Source organism: Echeneis naucrates, chromosome 10, assembly GCF_900963305.1.
Source record: "Echeneis naucrates chromosome 10, fEcheNa1.1, whole genome shotgun sequence".
In the NCBI taxonomy this organism is placed as follows: Eukaryota; Metazoa; Chordata; class Actinopteri; order Carangiformes; family Echeneidae; genus Echeneis; species Echeneis naucrates.
In genome coordinates this window covers 19,388,512-19,404,992 of record NC_042520.1, presented here as the reverse complement: position 1 = coordinate 19,404,992, position 16,481 = coordinate 19,388,512, and the positions used below count along the sequence as shown (strand labels likewise).

At 39.9% G+C, this 16,481-nt stretch overlaps 1 protein-coding gene across 3 annotated transcripts in view; it reads left to right on the top strand.

Moving 5' to 3' along the window:
* LOC115050302 (probable serine/threonine-protein kinase kinX) overlaps positions 1-16,481 on the top strand; it is a 37,920-nt gene that overhangs the window by 1,463 nt on the left and 19,976 nt on the right. The window contains exon 1 of one of the 3 annotated variants that reach the window (XM_029513142.1): positions 5,856-6,180. The exons of the other annotated variants lie outside the window; for them this stretch is intronic. Coding sequence (XP_029369002.1) covers positions 6,146-6,180 — 35 coding nt within the window. The 5' untranslated portion in view covers positions 5,856-6,145. Of the gene's footprint in view, positions 1-5,855; positions 6,181-16,481 lie in introns of those variants that run through there. 3 annotated transcript variants of the gene reach the window in all.

The following is a 16,481-nucleotide window of genomic DNA, read 5'->3' as shown; positions in this document are numbered from 1 at the left end:
TGTAGCTGCTGCTGCTTTGTACAGCTCATTGGGTTTCTGCCGGCTCTCCACTGCTCATGTGTTTCTGTTTGATCTGTTGTTGTTTTTCTGGTGCAGCCTGAATGAAAGTTGTGTGTTGCCATTGATTGCCCTTAGAGAGACACTGAAGGGGTCACATGCTGATTTGCATGTCTTCACATCAGCTGCTACCATAAACATTTAGGGTTGGAATTTTTTTTTGTTAGTTTGTTTGTTTTGTTTTGTTTTTGACCAACAGAATTTGTCAAACTCAGAAACCCAGCCAATCCTGTAAAATAATAATAAAAAGACGCAAATAATGAGAACTATAAAATAATAATGAAGAATTATTTTTCTACAGCATTAAAGGAGCGAGGATACTTGTCCAAGCTAGTAGCACTAAACCTGCAAAAACAATTGTGTAATATCAAACTAGTACCAACAGAAACCTCCCTCTGTCATGACTTCTGAGTTTTGGTTTGCAAAATGTTAATTTCTAACTTCCTGTGTGTGTGTATGTGTAGAAGAGTTACCACTGTCTGTCTCCTGCAGCTATAGCTCATTTTTGGGCACTTTTGCCTCAATTACAGCCACAGTGAGAGTAAGAGAGAGACAAACAGCAAACAGGCCAAGAGAGAGAATAACATGCAGTAGCAGTGGCATTTTTATTTCAGAGTGATAATAGGAAAACTGGACATGGAAGATGTTTTCATCTTTACATCCTTTCAGTATTAATATTCATGCCCTGCTAACATTATAAAAAGCAGGACAGAGACATAAGTATTTGTCCCGATGGTTTGGTAACGCTCCGCCTCAGACTTCGAGCAGCTGTGGTTTGTTCCTGCAGCCTTTCAAACTTAGTTAATGTTGTGTTGTTTGTGACGTCTTAACATAGTCACATCTGCAGAAAGGCAACTTCTAATTCAAGTTTAAACCTGACCTGACCTGAAACAGCAGTGATGAGATGTAGCTGAGCACGAGCCCGCACTCTGTCAGAGACTGACAGCCTTTTACTGATTTGGTTCAGCAAATGAACCCATGTGGTGGCACCTGCCTGGTTCAGTCATTGCAACTTTGCAATGGCCAGATAGGAGCAACACGATGCATCACTTGGGCATTAATGCTCCATAAAAGCCTAATTTTCAGGTGATCAGCTTGTTGTCGTTCAGTTAAACTCTTTGATTCAATTGCTCCTTGTGCCCCTTGTTGCTTCCACGCACACACATAGAGAGAGCGAGCCGGAGAATACTGTTCTGTTTTTATCGCCACATAAACCTCAGCTTGGACCTGAGATGGAGAGAAAGACGGGATGTTTTCAGCTTTTTAAAGGAGTGTATTCTCTGTGCAATCTTGTGGATATACACACACACACACACACACACACACACTACCCAATGCTGCAGGCATAGGGCAAGAGTATGATTATAGGGCTATTTACATTACAACATAGAGCGAAAGAGAAAGGGGGCGAGAGATTGGCAAAGAGAGAGAGAGAAGATGGTTTCCAGATGTGAGGTGGAATTCAGAGCTACAGAGAAACTTGCCTTCTCCTCCTCTTCCACCTCCTCCTCTGTATGCAGACAGAGTGATCCTGATCAGCCTGGGCATGTTGCAATGGAGAGAATATGAGACAGAGGGAAAGCAAAAAAGAGAAAGAAAAGGCGTTTCACTGCAGGGGTGAGGAACTTGAGCCTGCAGCAACAAATGAGGAGTGGAGATGAGGAAGGGGATAGAAGAGAGAAGCAGGACAGGGAAGAAAAGCAGGGCCTCTTGGTTGACCACAAGTCCAAAAATCTAAATCGAATTTCAGCTCAGAGGAGGCTACTCCAGTGTTGAAGAGCAACACAGCTCTCCAATTTCTTCACAATTTCAATATCATACTTTAGCTCCCAAATGTTTGGAGCCATCAGACTTTTAGAATGGTCTCACCTGAGGTAGTTTCTGATCTCCAGTTTTTCCCACAGGTTGAAAATTCACTTGTGGTGGTGGTGGATGGAATGGTGGAATTCATTTCTAGTCACCCAACAACACAATGACCAATCAAATGATTTAAATTGAAGTGCCAACAGCTGGGATCTTATGTCTTTGATCACAACTGTGTTAGACACGCAAGGTCCAGGCAATCTTTTTAGATGCACAAAAAAAAAACTAGTGGTAAACAGCCATTGCAACTTTGAAGCTCCAGATGACATCATGAAAACATCAAACAAAAGAAGAATCTCAGAGATATCTGAAAAACTAACCTTATTCTCCTGGTGTGAAGGGAACATGCTTGTTGGGTTGCGACCCCAGAAAAATCACATGATCAGCATTTTTCATTAAATTTTGTATGGTGAAGTTAAGTGAAAAATTTCCACAATAATCACAATTGCCATGTGTGCCAAAATAATTTTGTATATATATAACTTTTTGCATATTCAGTCCTGTTAAGAAATTAGTTGGTATGGTAATCGCAACCCAGTGCCATCCAAATCCACTTCATATGACCAGAGGGCCAATCAACCTGAGTAACCTGACTTAATGCTTTAGGCCACATGACAAGACCATGGACCATAAACAGAGCAGATTGTAAATGAAGGCAAACCAGCCAAAAATGTTTTGGAAATAAAGTGTAGTTTAACAGCAGAGCTGTGCTCATGCTCTTGTGTTTTTCTCAGTCATAAAGTGTCACCCTCTTAATCTGCTGCAGTTACGCCCTCTCTGTCTGTATGTCTCTGTCTCTCACTCTGAGTTGTTCCAGGAAATACCAACATCTCCTTTTTTTTTTTTTTTTTCTTCGAAGGGAAACTGACCAACTTGGCTCTATAAACAGAAAGCTGTGTGATTGATACATACATACACACATATATACACACATACTCAAGTATATATAAACACAAATCATGGATAATTGTTCATGTTCTTGGATCCATTTTGATGTTTGTCAGTGTTGAGAAATTCATAAACACACATACGTGGAGACACTGGATAGCTGTGTTTTGGAAAAGATGCCTGTTGGGCTTTTCTGGAAGTAAAAGTGAGCAGCCAGGTGTTTCATATACCAGAAAAGGAGACCATAAATCTTCCTCCATAGGGCTGTATTTAGATTTCTCTGCTAAAGACTCAGAGCTGAGTTCATTTAACCACTTCAAAAGAAGAGCAACATGCTTGGATCGGGTGTGCTTTGGCTGAAAACCTGAGAAGAAACTGACTCTGCTTGCACAGTAACTAAGCAAAAAATTTCATATGAAAATTGTTGCAGTGTGAATGTCCAGTTCCCCTCTGGTAGCTCATTGTTTATGCTTCATGGCTCACAGCCTGAATGTTTTGGTTCACTTTGGTTTTTTTCTGCCACTAAACTCTATCTGCCCAGCACATGGCCAGTAATTGGCAAAGCAGCTGAAGAGTCAGATATTACCTTCAGGAATTAAAAAGGGAGTCACCAATGGACTAAAGGTGGCCACTACTTCAGCTAGAGAGGGTCTTTCTGGATTGGTTTATTGGCAATGACATGCGCTTGACACTTTCAGAAGTAAGCATTTATGTGTATGTGTAAGTGTCCGTAAGGAATTTCTCAATCCGAGCGTGCCAATAGTGATCTTGATGATGGTGTGTTTGTGTTATGCTGTTACATGGAGATGCTGTGCCCTGGAAGTGATACAGCGTGACTGTCTCTGTTGACACTGACACACACTGACAGACACGCTTTAATGACTGGGAAAGCGTCTAATAATTTCAACATGTTTAAATTCAAATATGAATCACACAGCGCACATTCAGTCTGGGCTTGTAGAAATTGAGAAATTCATTCCACAGCCTCTGTTCTATGTGAACTGTCTGACGATGAATGTGATTTGGATGTTTTGGACATATTCTTGAGTCAATTTTCATGCAGCTGCCTCAGCACTACAGTGTTATTTTCTTTATATGTATGTAATAGGATTCAGCTCAGAAGTCCTTTTTGGCAGAGAACGCATTTTTCCAGGAAGCAAATCTTTAAACTTCTACTGTGAAATCTCACTACTGGCATTCTTGGACAGTTGAAACATGTGAAGTCAGCCCTGCTGTAGCTCGTAGTTTTACTGTAAAGGACCTTAGCCATTATTTGAATCAGATAACCAGTTTTTTTGGGCCTGAGAGGATCAGGCAGCAGGGAGTCTCAGGATCAAACATGTTGATTCATAGCAACACACATTAGCATTCGCAGTTAACCTCCTATTTAGCCTGATTAGCAGTGACAGACCGTTGCTCAACTGCTAGGTCCTGAGATAGAATGGTTAACATGAGGACGTATTTTTGTGTAATTCGATGGGCCTTTATGAGCAGGAGTGGAACAACACTTGATATTTTGCGTGACAGTATCTGCTCTTTAATTTAACTACAAATATGCTGCTCATGGTGACACGTAGTGTTCGTGCTTTGCAGATGCGTATGAAATCCATCATGGTGGTCCTGTCACAAACATCTGCTCACTCAGAAAATTGACTGTCATCACTAAGTGCTGTGTATTGATTCATTTTTAAAAAATGCAATTCCATTATGAAAAAGGACAGCACAGAGTAGCAGTGTACCGTATACTCAATCGATCCAAATGCTTTTGCAATCTGATGTGTCTGCATGGGTGATAACCTACTGCCCTTCAAATAAATATTTAAATGCACTTAATCACTATTTTATTATACATTTGATGAAAGGATTGACGTCTCTTATGTATATGCGTTAATATTTAAAGCAAACAGGATGTTCGCTTAGTTTAACATAAAGACTGGAAACAAGGGGGAGTTTCTGCTGAAATATCTTAGCATATTTTACCTTAATAGTTCAATTTGTTCAAAATCAAAATACATCAGTTTATGAGACAATGTCTTTCCCGAACTGTTTAGAAAGCCATTGCAGATGCAAATGGTAAACGCTGCCTGTTTCACAGCCTCTTCAGGGTCAGCATCCTCCCTACATCAGCACAGTACTGCAAGAGTCGTCTTTAGTGGTGCAGTAAATGAACCTGAATGTAAACCTGATAAAGAAGATAAGTGGTCAAAGTTTGTTTCTAGTTTGGCATCACATCTTAAAAATAAAATTGTTTGGAAACTAGAACTCACTAGTTAAATAAAATCAGAAACTGAAGCGTCATCCTAATGGCCATCTTATGCGAGCAGCTAGTCACCAGCTAGCTAAAAATTGACATTATTTAAGCACCTAATGCCTAATATTTCAGAAAAAATTGTCTCCTATTTACAAAGTGTTACTGCAGATCAGCCACGCATTTCTTTGTTACCAGTTTAACTTCTTATTTCACAACTAACTGATAATTAGCAAGTAGTGCCAAGAGCTGTGGTTTTTCTAACATGTCTGCCAAAATACACAGCTTAGAAGCTTGCTGAAACACCAAGGATTCATTAAAGAAATATACTTGTAGAAATTGCTAGTTTATAGAGAATAAATTTTGGGCAGAGTCAAACAGTGGAGGGAGAAAGAAAGGACGGAAGAGGACAAGAAAGAGTGGAGCATAAGGTCATGGGGGGGCAGTGTCTGGTTCCCCGGCCTCCCCTTCACTCCTCCCTCTGTATTTCTCTGCCTCCAGCCCTCCCTCTGCAGCAGTACCAGTCTGAATGGGAGCAGAGGACTCATTTACTCAATTGTTTTTCCTCTAGCTGCCTATCACAGGACTCGTGCTTTACTTCTTCTTGAAAGGTTTTTTTTTTATTTATTTTTTTTTTTTTTTTGAGGACACACAAAACCCATAATTCATTTGAGAAGAATATTCCTGTTTTTTTAACTTTTGTCCCTAAATCTTGAGCTACTTGTATGATATTCTGAACCAGCTGTAGTCCAACTTCAGCTCAGCTGCATGAGGCCACCGGAGCGGCTCTTTGTCCTGCATCTGCTTCCAAATTTCTGAGAATTGTCTCTCCCATGTTTGACATTAGTGGAGCTCAGGAGGGGGAGGAACCTCACAGGATGGTTTGATTTGGAAGAGAGAGCGATCTTCTCTTGCGTCTTTCATCGTCTCGGCTGCAAAGGGAGAGAGACCATTGGTTTTGAAGGAAGCAACGAAAACTGATGTGGAGGAAAACCAGCAGGTGTCGGATTTGAAGGGCTTCATATTCCACAGATCAGGGGAAAACCAGTGAAAAGGCTTCAACGTTGGGCATCACCTCAGTGTTGCATCATGGCTGGGATGTACGGATGCTTCAAGGGCAGGAAGTAAGTCATTTGGAAAGATTGCAAAAACCATTGAATTGAGTTCACGCTCGACAACATAACATTACTCATCAATGCTGCTCCATCTAACAGTGCAATCATAACATCTGCAGGTCTCTGAGGGTGTGGTTGTTATTTGGCTCAGAGGATTGGCCATTTTAAACATATAGCTGACGAATAGTGGCCGCTGACGACTGATAACATATACAATAAAGTGTGTGGGATAAACTGTTAACAGTGAGGTTCTCAGCTACTGGAATCACTTTTTCACTGTTGGCCAAACGTGAGATACTGACAGAAATAACACATCTTTGTAGAGTGCACTGATTTTAATTAGCATGTTGGGTGTTTTCCAAGAGATGACGGTGTCTTTTGTTGCAGCAGTCTAATCAAACTTTTGTTTCTCTTTGTGTGGTGGGACAATTGATGACTTGTAGTTGGCAGCAACAGTCAGCTGTATGACTCAGAGCTGATTGACTAAAGAGACTTGTTTTACAGAGTGACTGAAAATGAGCTATTTCTCAGTCATTCATGTGCAAGAGGATAAATTGGAAGAACACAGCTTGCTGTAAATTTCCCTGGCGCCAGATCAAGTGATGTTGTTGCTCAACCAATAGTTTCATAGATGATATCTTAGATAGATTTATGAAACTTTCTCCTTATTGAAATTTGAGTGGATGTTATCTGCTCCTGCTGACAGAAGTCCTTAGTGATTTTAATGCTTTGAATTGGCTAAATATAGGACTCTGGGCTTGGCAGTGCAATTGGACCCACAGACGGTTAGGATAATGAGTGCCCTTAGCTTTTTGACTTCAGCAAAGTATCTTTTTTTGTACCAAAGCTGAATAGATGTGGTGTTGGATGGACTGATACCCCCTTCTACTTTCTTTGTCTTTGTCCTTTCAGTGTCATGACATGGCAACAATACAAGCTTTTATTGCCCGCTCGGCGGAGTTGACCAAGACAAACATTTTGTTTGTGCGTGAAAAAGGGTAATTAGAAAGAGATGAGTTCTGAGGTAGCTATGCACAATTTATACTAAAGAACCACAACTGTTTGATCCTGAAATGCATTCATACTAAAAACAAGATTAACTCCTAACCACGAACTGAGAATATGCAGACACTGCTGATACGAAAGAGCAGACTCAGACAAGTTAAAAGCAACGGTGCTTTTAACTAAACTCAGATCTTTAACCAAGGAACCCAAGTACAACACATGTTTGATGTTTAAGTGGTCTTATTCAGATAAGTGGCCTGTTATATTTTGAAAAACGTGTTATAACTTGTCAACTCAGAAACTGATCATGAAGCCATCAAATAGATTCCTTCCCTCCAACTTGGAGAACACAAAACTCCTTAGGGAAAAACTTTAAAAGCATAACGTGCCATCCAGAGCACTCCCACCTTGAGAGGACCGGTTACAACATGGCGCAGCATCAGACAAAATTTGGACTTCAGTGTAGCATAGAAAATCCTGTAAACTTACACGGATACATTACAAGGACACTGAGGAAGCCTACTGCATAAGAATCCTCCTGTGTAATAATAACAGTTCTGAACAGCAGTGCAATTCACCCCAGCCATGGTGCACAAATGTTGACCGGCACCACCCCAACTTGACTCCTTTCATGACCCTGAACATTAATTTCAACTTGTTGCTGTTCTACACGGCTCTATTGGAAACATGGTGGATACTCTGAATTCAGGTTTCCCAGTATGAGCTCTGGACGGAGCAATCAGCATGTAATGGGTGATGCTATTTTGCATTATTTACGCTGACAGACTACAAAACCAGGCTAAACAGCGATAGACAAAATGATACTTTATTAGTGCAAACACAAGCAACTTGGATATTTTTATTTTCTAACCCTAACCCCATCATTTTACAATAGAAAAACATTTGTTTCCTTACAAAACCTTTGAGAGAAGTCTTTATGCAATGAAAAGCCCTGAAAGAGATCGATCCAGAGTTAGTCCAAGATACGTAGCACTCCATGCAGACTCAGTGACATCTCCTGCTAGTCACTGTGATCCTGTCAGACTTTCTTTAACATATTTGGACCTAAATAAAATTGATTTGGTTTTAGCAAGGTTTAACATCAGTTTACTGTTAACCACTTCCTTACTGATCCAGGTTCTCTCCTCAAGACTTCTTGTATCCCTTTTGGGTCCTTTCCTGTTACTAGAAGAACTTAATCATCTGCATATACTAGATTAAGTATAGCAGTTTACAACACTACAGCAGCCGGGATATCACGGACATAAACAAGTGATAGCCACAACCTAGTTATTTCTTTGAATATTTCATTCCCTAAAAATCAAAGCAAATGCAGTTTTTCAGTAATGACCTAAGTTTTGGAATTCAGTCAGGTTCACATGTGTTGTCAACTCCATTGTGTCAGTAGTGTAAGCTGAGAACAAGTGGATGTGTTTGCACTTACTCACAGGCCCCTTCTTTTCCAGTGTTTCCGTGGCCCAACAGTCATTATGTAACCACAGTAGTTTGAGTTTGTTCAGCAGGAATGGTGATGCAGCTGTAAATGAATGCAGACCGTGCACAGTGACTGATGAGAGTCTTTGGTCAGTTTCTGTCTCAAGTCCATGTAAGGCTTGTTGCTAAGAGCACAGCCCCATTTCAGACAGGAGGGGACTGGAGATGGAGCAGAGAGTGAGGCAGAGGAAGGAGAGCTAGAAAATGAGACAATCCCAAACCCAGAAGAATGGTTTCTAAATTATGACCAAATCATGGAGAGAGGTTTTTTTTGTTTTTTGTTTTTTTTTAAGATATCTAGTCAATAAAGAAATTTCACCTTGGTGTAATTCTGCTCCAGAGTGCGTTTAGTAATCCTGATGATGCAAGCTGTGATTTTTTTTTTTTTTTTTAATAAGGGTGGCAAGGGATTTCCCTGAAATTGCTTCACCCTCCCTGTGTCACATCACTTACATGCTTTAAGACCCCGAGGTAGCCAATTACTCATTGTTATTTTACGTTGCTCCTGCTGGATTACTACACAACTAGTCAGATTAATACATTCGGACATGCTGGATTTAGACGCTAAGCTTTTCTCACCTATCTGGGTACTCTGATTTTCTTTACAACAGAAGGCCTGTGGTGATATTTGTTTGCTTTAGCGTACTATTTTCTTTTTTTTTTTTTTTTTTCCACATTGTGTTTCTAAATAAATCTTAGGAAGTCAAAAATTCAAGCAACACTGGTTCGCATAAGATATACTTGGGTAATGTCAATATTAACTGGCTAGTTTTATATCTGATTACTGAGGCAAGCCGTAATGCTTTAACGCTGTCATTTGAACAAGCACAGCTGACTGGATCATGCTCCACATTAAAGGTCATGTTAGTTCACGTGTATTTTATGATGCTTGATTGGATTAAATTATAACTGCTTAAATGGAAAATACAATACTGGGATTTTCCATGTTCACGCATTGGGACATAGTAAATTGGATATTTTATGTTGGACCTTTTCCATTTACAGGCAAAGCAGGGAAGTCAAGAGAATGTTGCTTTAATGGCATGATGCTTAGTCATGGACATTATAAGAAAAAACAGTAGTTTGCCTGAAACCATTCAAACCACATTTTTTTTTAGTCAAGAGCTTTGCCTAGTTAATGTGACAATGACAGTGACAATGATAATTGAAACTATAAACAGAGTTGGACCTACAGGGAGTAAGAAGTAAAGGGGTTAACACACACAAGGCATGGAAAACAAACAATGGTGGGTTTTTTTTTTGTTTTTGTTTTTTCTTTGTGATCACTTGTCAGACATGTCACCAGTCCATTGCAGGGGCAACACATAGAGACAGACAGAGATGAACCACTACTCAAACTCACACCTACGGGAAATTTATAATCATTAAAAAACCTAAACATGTATGTCTTTGGACGTTGCGAGGAAACTGGAGTACCCAGAGGAAACACAAGCATGGGGAGAACATGCAAACTCCACACAGAAATGCCCCAAGCCAGGAACTGAACCCACAACCTTCCTGTTGTGAGGCAACCGCGCTAAACACTATGCCTCTGTGCTGCTCTCTGACACAACTTCAAAATGGGAAAGTCCGTTTCTAGTATACTCTGAGCAGTAAGTGATTTCCAGCCTCACAGCTAAATTTGTTTAGAAATCAGGGCTGAAACTAAACAAATAATTTAAATGTTAGTCAGTGTGTCCTCCTGACCCGGCAGGCGAAGAATGGATGATTGGGTCAAGAGGAAATACCGCGGCTTAGGTATGTGTGGCTCATAATGATACAGGAGGTGTAAGGAATGAAGAAACCACAGGGGTGGAGGGAATAAAGAAATGTTAGTGGGTAGCTGTGTTATCTGGCTACATTCTTTATATATTTCTTACATCCTTTTATGGCCTTTCTCCTCTACTGTCCTCTACAGCTCCTTCAAGCAAAGGAGATGGGTAAGACAATAGAACAAGCTTTTTAACAGCAGTGACTGCTGTGTATCCTGAGAAGAAGATACTCTTTTTACATGCTGTTCCTCATTATTGTTTTATTAGATAACGTGTCACAAGATAGCTAAAGAAAACAGCCAGACTAGATCTTGGACAGTGTGCATCGAGGTAATAATCTGGATGAATTCTCAGTCCTGAAGTACATACTGAGTATCTAGTAGGATTTTTTTTTTTAAATATTTTCAGGCCCCCAAAAATAATATTATACATAATTATAATAATAATATAGATGAGTATACTCCTTTTAAAGCAAAGGGTTTTGCTAAGGAATGCTGTTTTGTCGAAGACAATTCCATCAGTATGAGGATCTTCATCAAGTGAAAATTATACTTTTCCTATCATATGATGATAGGGTGCCCAAAATGATTTAAAATGCACCTCTTCTGATTGAAAAATGGTATTCTTTAACCTTTATGGTACAGATCTAGTTGGCATGCATTCTACTGATGTTTGTATATACAATATGCCTGTCGATAGCTATAACTGGACAGAGTGCTTCATCTTGGTCAGCTAAGTTTATCATTTCAGCTGCTTGGAACAAGGCTTCTCCTCCCTCTCTACTCTTTCTTGATTCATTTTTGCATCTCCCTCTGTCTTTCTGTGGAAATGGGAGGCTTGTGGTTCGTCATAGACCCACTAACATCATGTTACAGAGGCCAATTCATCTGGATTTCCTCTGTTCAGTCTCTCTTGTCTGCTCACCACGCCTGGAGTCAATTTCAGGACTTTTTGTCTCAAATACAGTGTGGGGAATAACCCAGAGTAGTCCAGAGCATATAAGACTGGTGTAACCCAAGTAGATCTCACTTTGTGATATGTTGATGGTAATCTTCGCTGCTGAAGCGCCCAGTTTATTTCCTCTCACTCACTAAAACACTGAACCCTCACGTCGATCATCACCTCGAACTTCCCAGTCTTTTCATTTTTAGTTGTGTGGGCTGTTCTCAAGGTGGAATGAGCCAAAATGAAAAATGTTAAGCCCACTCCAACGGTCTGTGAATGAGCAGCTCTACTCCTGGGGCTGGAATGTATGACAGAAAACAAAATTTCATTCATAAAGAGTGATGACTTGGTCCGTTCCAACAGCTTTCACATGACTGAGGTTTAGCTTTGCTTTATGAGGCAACTGGCAAGCTAAAATTGTAATTTAATAGTGTTATCTAAGGGAGGAGGTATTACGAGATTTCGTTAATTTGACATGTTGCCACTAAAGATCTGCAGCCATGACTAAAGAATTTCATAGATGCTTGCCTTCATGATGTGTTTCATTTTAAAGCCGACACACAGAAACACTCATCAGAAGCTCTTAGCTTCAGTCTCTGCTGTTGACTCATTGTAAGTCTCTTAGCCTGTCGTCACTAATTGTTGGAGTAATGTAATCAGGCCAATATTAGTCCAGTTTAGTGCTGGTGGTACAAAAGGATTAGGACTGAAGTAGGGTGGATTTCTGTTGTAAACACTACTTAGGGATGTAATACGGAATGCTTTTACTAGATTGGATCATTCATTTTTGCCGGACAGATCAATGGAATCTTGAATGGGTTTTATTAACCATTAGCATCCATGTCAGAGTTGTCTCAGTCAGACATCAAGTCAGATGTCTGCACATTGGCTTTGATAAGAGCCAGTTAGTCACCACCATAATCCTGTGGTGCAACGAGTCTGGTAGCAGTGCTTTCATTCAGGGATTAAGGCTGGACTAGATTGGATTTGCTCTACGTCAGGACAGGAACCCCATGTACAGAGTTGTGTTCATTGGCACCCATCATTCTTTTCGCATTTGTGCTGTTTTCTTGCCCACTCCAGTCCTGCTTTTAGACACAGGTTGTTTGCCCTGTCTATACCTGGCTTCTGTTCAGTGCAGTGGTGATGGATCTGTGCTGTCTGGATTTGGACTCTGTTCTGTCGACATTATTTGGACAAGCCTTAACTTACAGCAGATGGTGGCACTGAGGTGTGTGTGTGTGTGTGTGTGTATTCACTTATTTGTAAGCCTCAATTTAGAGCAGAGTTAAGGTCATGAACAAATATGGACATGTTTATCTTAAGTGTGTGTGTGTGTGTGTGTGTTTACTGTATTTGGGTGTTAATGAGGATATTGCATCTGTCTAATAAAGGCAGGCCCCCTACTGGTCTGAATACCTGCACTCATTAATCCATCATTATGTAATGAGGGTGAGACACACTGATGCACACATGCAAACACTTCTCATGCACGCTCACAAACATGTCGGCTTCCAAATAAAGCTAATGATGTGCCTGAGTGTGTTTACGCTGCATGGAATGCAAAGCTGCAGAAGGACTGGTATCTGAAATCAGATAAAGGTGATATACTGCTGCCAGAAAGCTATCTTGGAACAATGCAACATGGAAAATCTGAACGATGCAAAAGTAGTGTGAAAGAAATCTATTCTACAGGTAGCCATGCTAAAACCTTACTGGTTTGCATTTCATGGAATAAGAAGTTCAGATCTATAAAATGAGGTTACTTGTTCTTGTGTATGAGGAAATATAATAAATTGGGAGCTGCTCCTCGTTCAACCTTCTGCTGTGTCTGCGAAATATAGCTTCAGTGTTATGAGTTATAGGTCTTCAAGGATTTAGGATTTCGCACCCTTCACCCTGTCACACCATTTTTGGAAAAACAAAGCTAAAGCCTTAACTTGTATGCATCAGGAGGCCGGAATAGTAGAAACATCAGACACAATGTAAATATCGAATTTTAAATACATAAAAATTATCATTTAAATTGTTCTCATTTTATCCATTTATTGGAAATGGCAAATAGATGAATTGGAACCAATCAGGTTCTTCCTTCTGTGTTTGCTTTATCAATAATATATGACCCTGATTCTGCCGTCAATGAGACATTAAGATCTCTGCTGAATGTATGATGATGAAAGCAGTTCAAAGCAGACATTTTCTCTCACTTTCCAGCAAGGGTGGTTTAACATAATAGCATGTAAGATACACTGATAATCAGTTGTCATATATGAAAACCTGTTCAACATCATTTTGGAAACAAGTAAAAACCTTCATTTGTTGCTGATTAGACTGTTGCACTGATTGCAAAGATGGAGATCATGATTGAGTAGTTATTTCCCCCTCCTGTGACATTGCTGTCTTTTCAAACGTTCTTATTCAGAAACCAATTTCACTTTATATGTAAATGTAGCTGAAAAACGCAAAGGTCATTTAATCAGTGTGAGGTATTCTTGTTTTTGTTTTTTTGTTGTTTTTTTTTTTTCACTTAATTACAAAACCACATATTTGCTCATTCAGTCATGTGTGGGTTTGAAAGTCGTTTTCATGTCGAAAATTTAACTAGCTCTGGTTGAAATCTGCTGCTCTTCACTGGAAGGCCTCTGTGTTTACTCTAAGTATGTTTCCCCTTTTGTCTGTCTCCTCTTGCTAATATTCCTCAGTTTATCTAACTCAGTCTTCGTTCCTTTCATGCACCACTTTCCCACAACCCCTTTCTCTGACCTCCACCCTTCCTCTGTCTTGCATTTGTCCCCGTCTCCTGTTCTCCCATCTTCTCGCTGTTTTTCTTTGCCATCTATAGTTCTTGTCTTCTCGCTTTTTTTCTGCCCGTCTTTATGTTTTTTCTCCTCTCTGTCAGCCCTCCATCCACAGATGAAACGGAGGATGTCACCGTGGGGAGTTGGCCTTGGAAGTGGGTGAAGGTCAGTCATGTTGACCTCTGACCCTTGGACCTGGAACCTTGAACCTTGAACCTTACACTTGATGTTTTCCATTTGGAGTAGCTCAGCATCACCCAGTCTACAAGATAATTAGATTTTCTATGAAATCGGCAGTAGGAGTCTTAGAGTACCATTTTTCTCTTTAATTATCATTAGAAACTGAAGATATGGGAACATTTATATCTGTGCTTTAGGTGTGGAGGTAGAGCTTCAAGGTGATCCAGCCATGCATGATCTGGGCCACCTTTCTGTGCAGGGTCAGTGGGGGGCTGGAGCCAACTCCAGCAGACAGTGGGTGAGGGCAGGGTGCACCCTTGATAGGTCACCAGTCCATCACATGGCTGACAGTCACTCATGCTCAGGCCTATTTGTCTTGAGGCTGTGGAGGGAAGCTGGAGTGAACCCACACAGGAAGGTTCAGGGGGTCAAAGCCTGAACCTTTTTACTGTGTGAGGCAACATGTAGATTAACTACTTGTAATTTAAAAAATGTTTTAAAATTTGTTTGTTTGAACAGATTTGAACTTTTTCCCTGCTTTAAGTCAGTATGCTAACTTACTTGGTGACATCCTTCTGGTTAAATCTTCAAGTATCAGCCTACACAAAGCGTAAACCAACTAACTTACTTGTGATAATCATAACGGTTGAACTTGTTCATCAAAAATTCTCGTCTCCCTGGCAACTAAGCAAACTCCATCCACTTATGAGCAGGGTCTGTTGTGGTCGATTATGAAAAATGTGAGTAAGCCAACCTTTATTTGGGATAGTTTTGGCCCAACAATATGCTTTAGTATGATGGAGCAGTTCCATTCCTTTTTATTGAGTTCACAGCACCTCCGTTTGTTGTCAGTGTGAACAGGATCTTTCTCTCTATTAAGGAAACGGCTGCAGTGTTTCTTGTCAGCTGTGTTTACAGTGAGTTTGTGTTATAGAAACAGATGGAACATTCCACAGTTTGTTGATGTGCTGAGGGGGCTTACGTCAATATTACCATTTTATAAACATTAGCTATTACCATTATCTCAGTCATAAGAAGAATCATCACCACCAAAGGCAAAAAGTGAACTGTTAAAAGGTGCTTTTTAACAGCTTATTTAAATAATTTCAGTATTCACATTATCACATGGTCTTAAAGTCACAACGCTGCTGCTGCCGCTGTTGTTGTTGTTGTTGTTGTTGTTGTTATGAGCTGATGGTGCTGCTGTAATCTATTATCTGTCTGATGCTGCTGGAAACCACAGCCATGAGTTCAACACACACACACACACACACACACACACACACACACTGGCTCACAAGCCTTAATAACATATGTAGGAAACAGATACTGAGAGATGGACCAAAACAAAAATGCACATGATGTGTTTTCGCTGCTCTGAGCTCAAATGAAGATCGATTCATGGACAGGAGAGAAGGGAAATCAGACACCACCATTAGTCCATGACACTGAACAGACGACAATAATTAGATAAAAGGTGACACTGAAGTGTCTTAAACCTGCATTGTATCTAATGACCACTGGAGTTAAAAAGAAATCAAATTGAAGTCTATGGGAAAATTGTCCTCGTTCACATTTGATTTATTGGTTCACTAAATGTTTTCCAAATACTTTTATGATCTCAGTCTCTAGTTTCAAGTCTTCTTTAACACTTCATGATATAATTTCTTTTTTTTAAATGACTGCTTTATGGTCAACTTTCCTCAAATTGAAACAGGGTATGCATTAGGGCGTGGCTACTGAGTGATTGCAGACTGTACCTTGCAATCAGGATAAGCTAATTGTGCTCTATTACTCTCATGCCATTGCCAATAATTCATTTTGAAGACTTTTCCTATTTACTGTTTGTTTTTTATAAGTTCATTTGTTTTCATTTTGGTGTCATGGCAATTGTTTTGTGGTTCAGCACTATCAAAATTAAGAATATAACAGTGCATCTTTCATTCTCACACACAAACAACCAAATGTTATAACACAATTTCTACACAACATTTGAAATTTGAACATTTGAACGTATTGAAATTTTAAAAGCAGTCAAACTCAGCTCTTTGTTTTGCTAGTTTTTCTGTCTTTTGACCAGTTTCCATGTATGTGCTATTGCACAACTGCATTGACG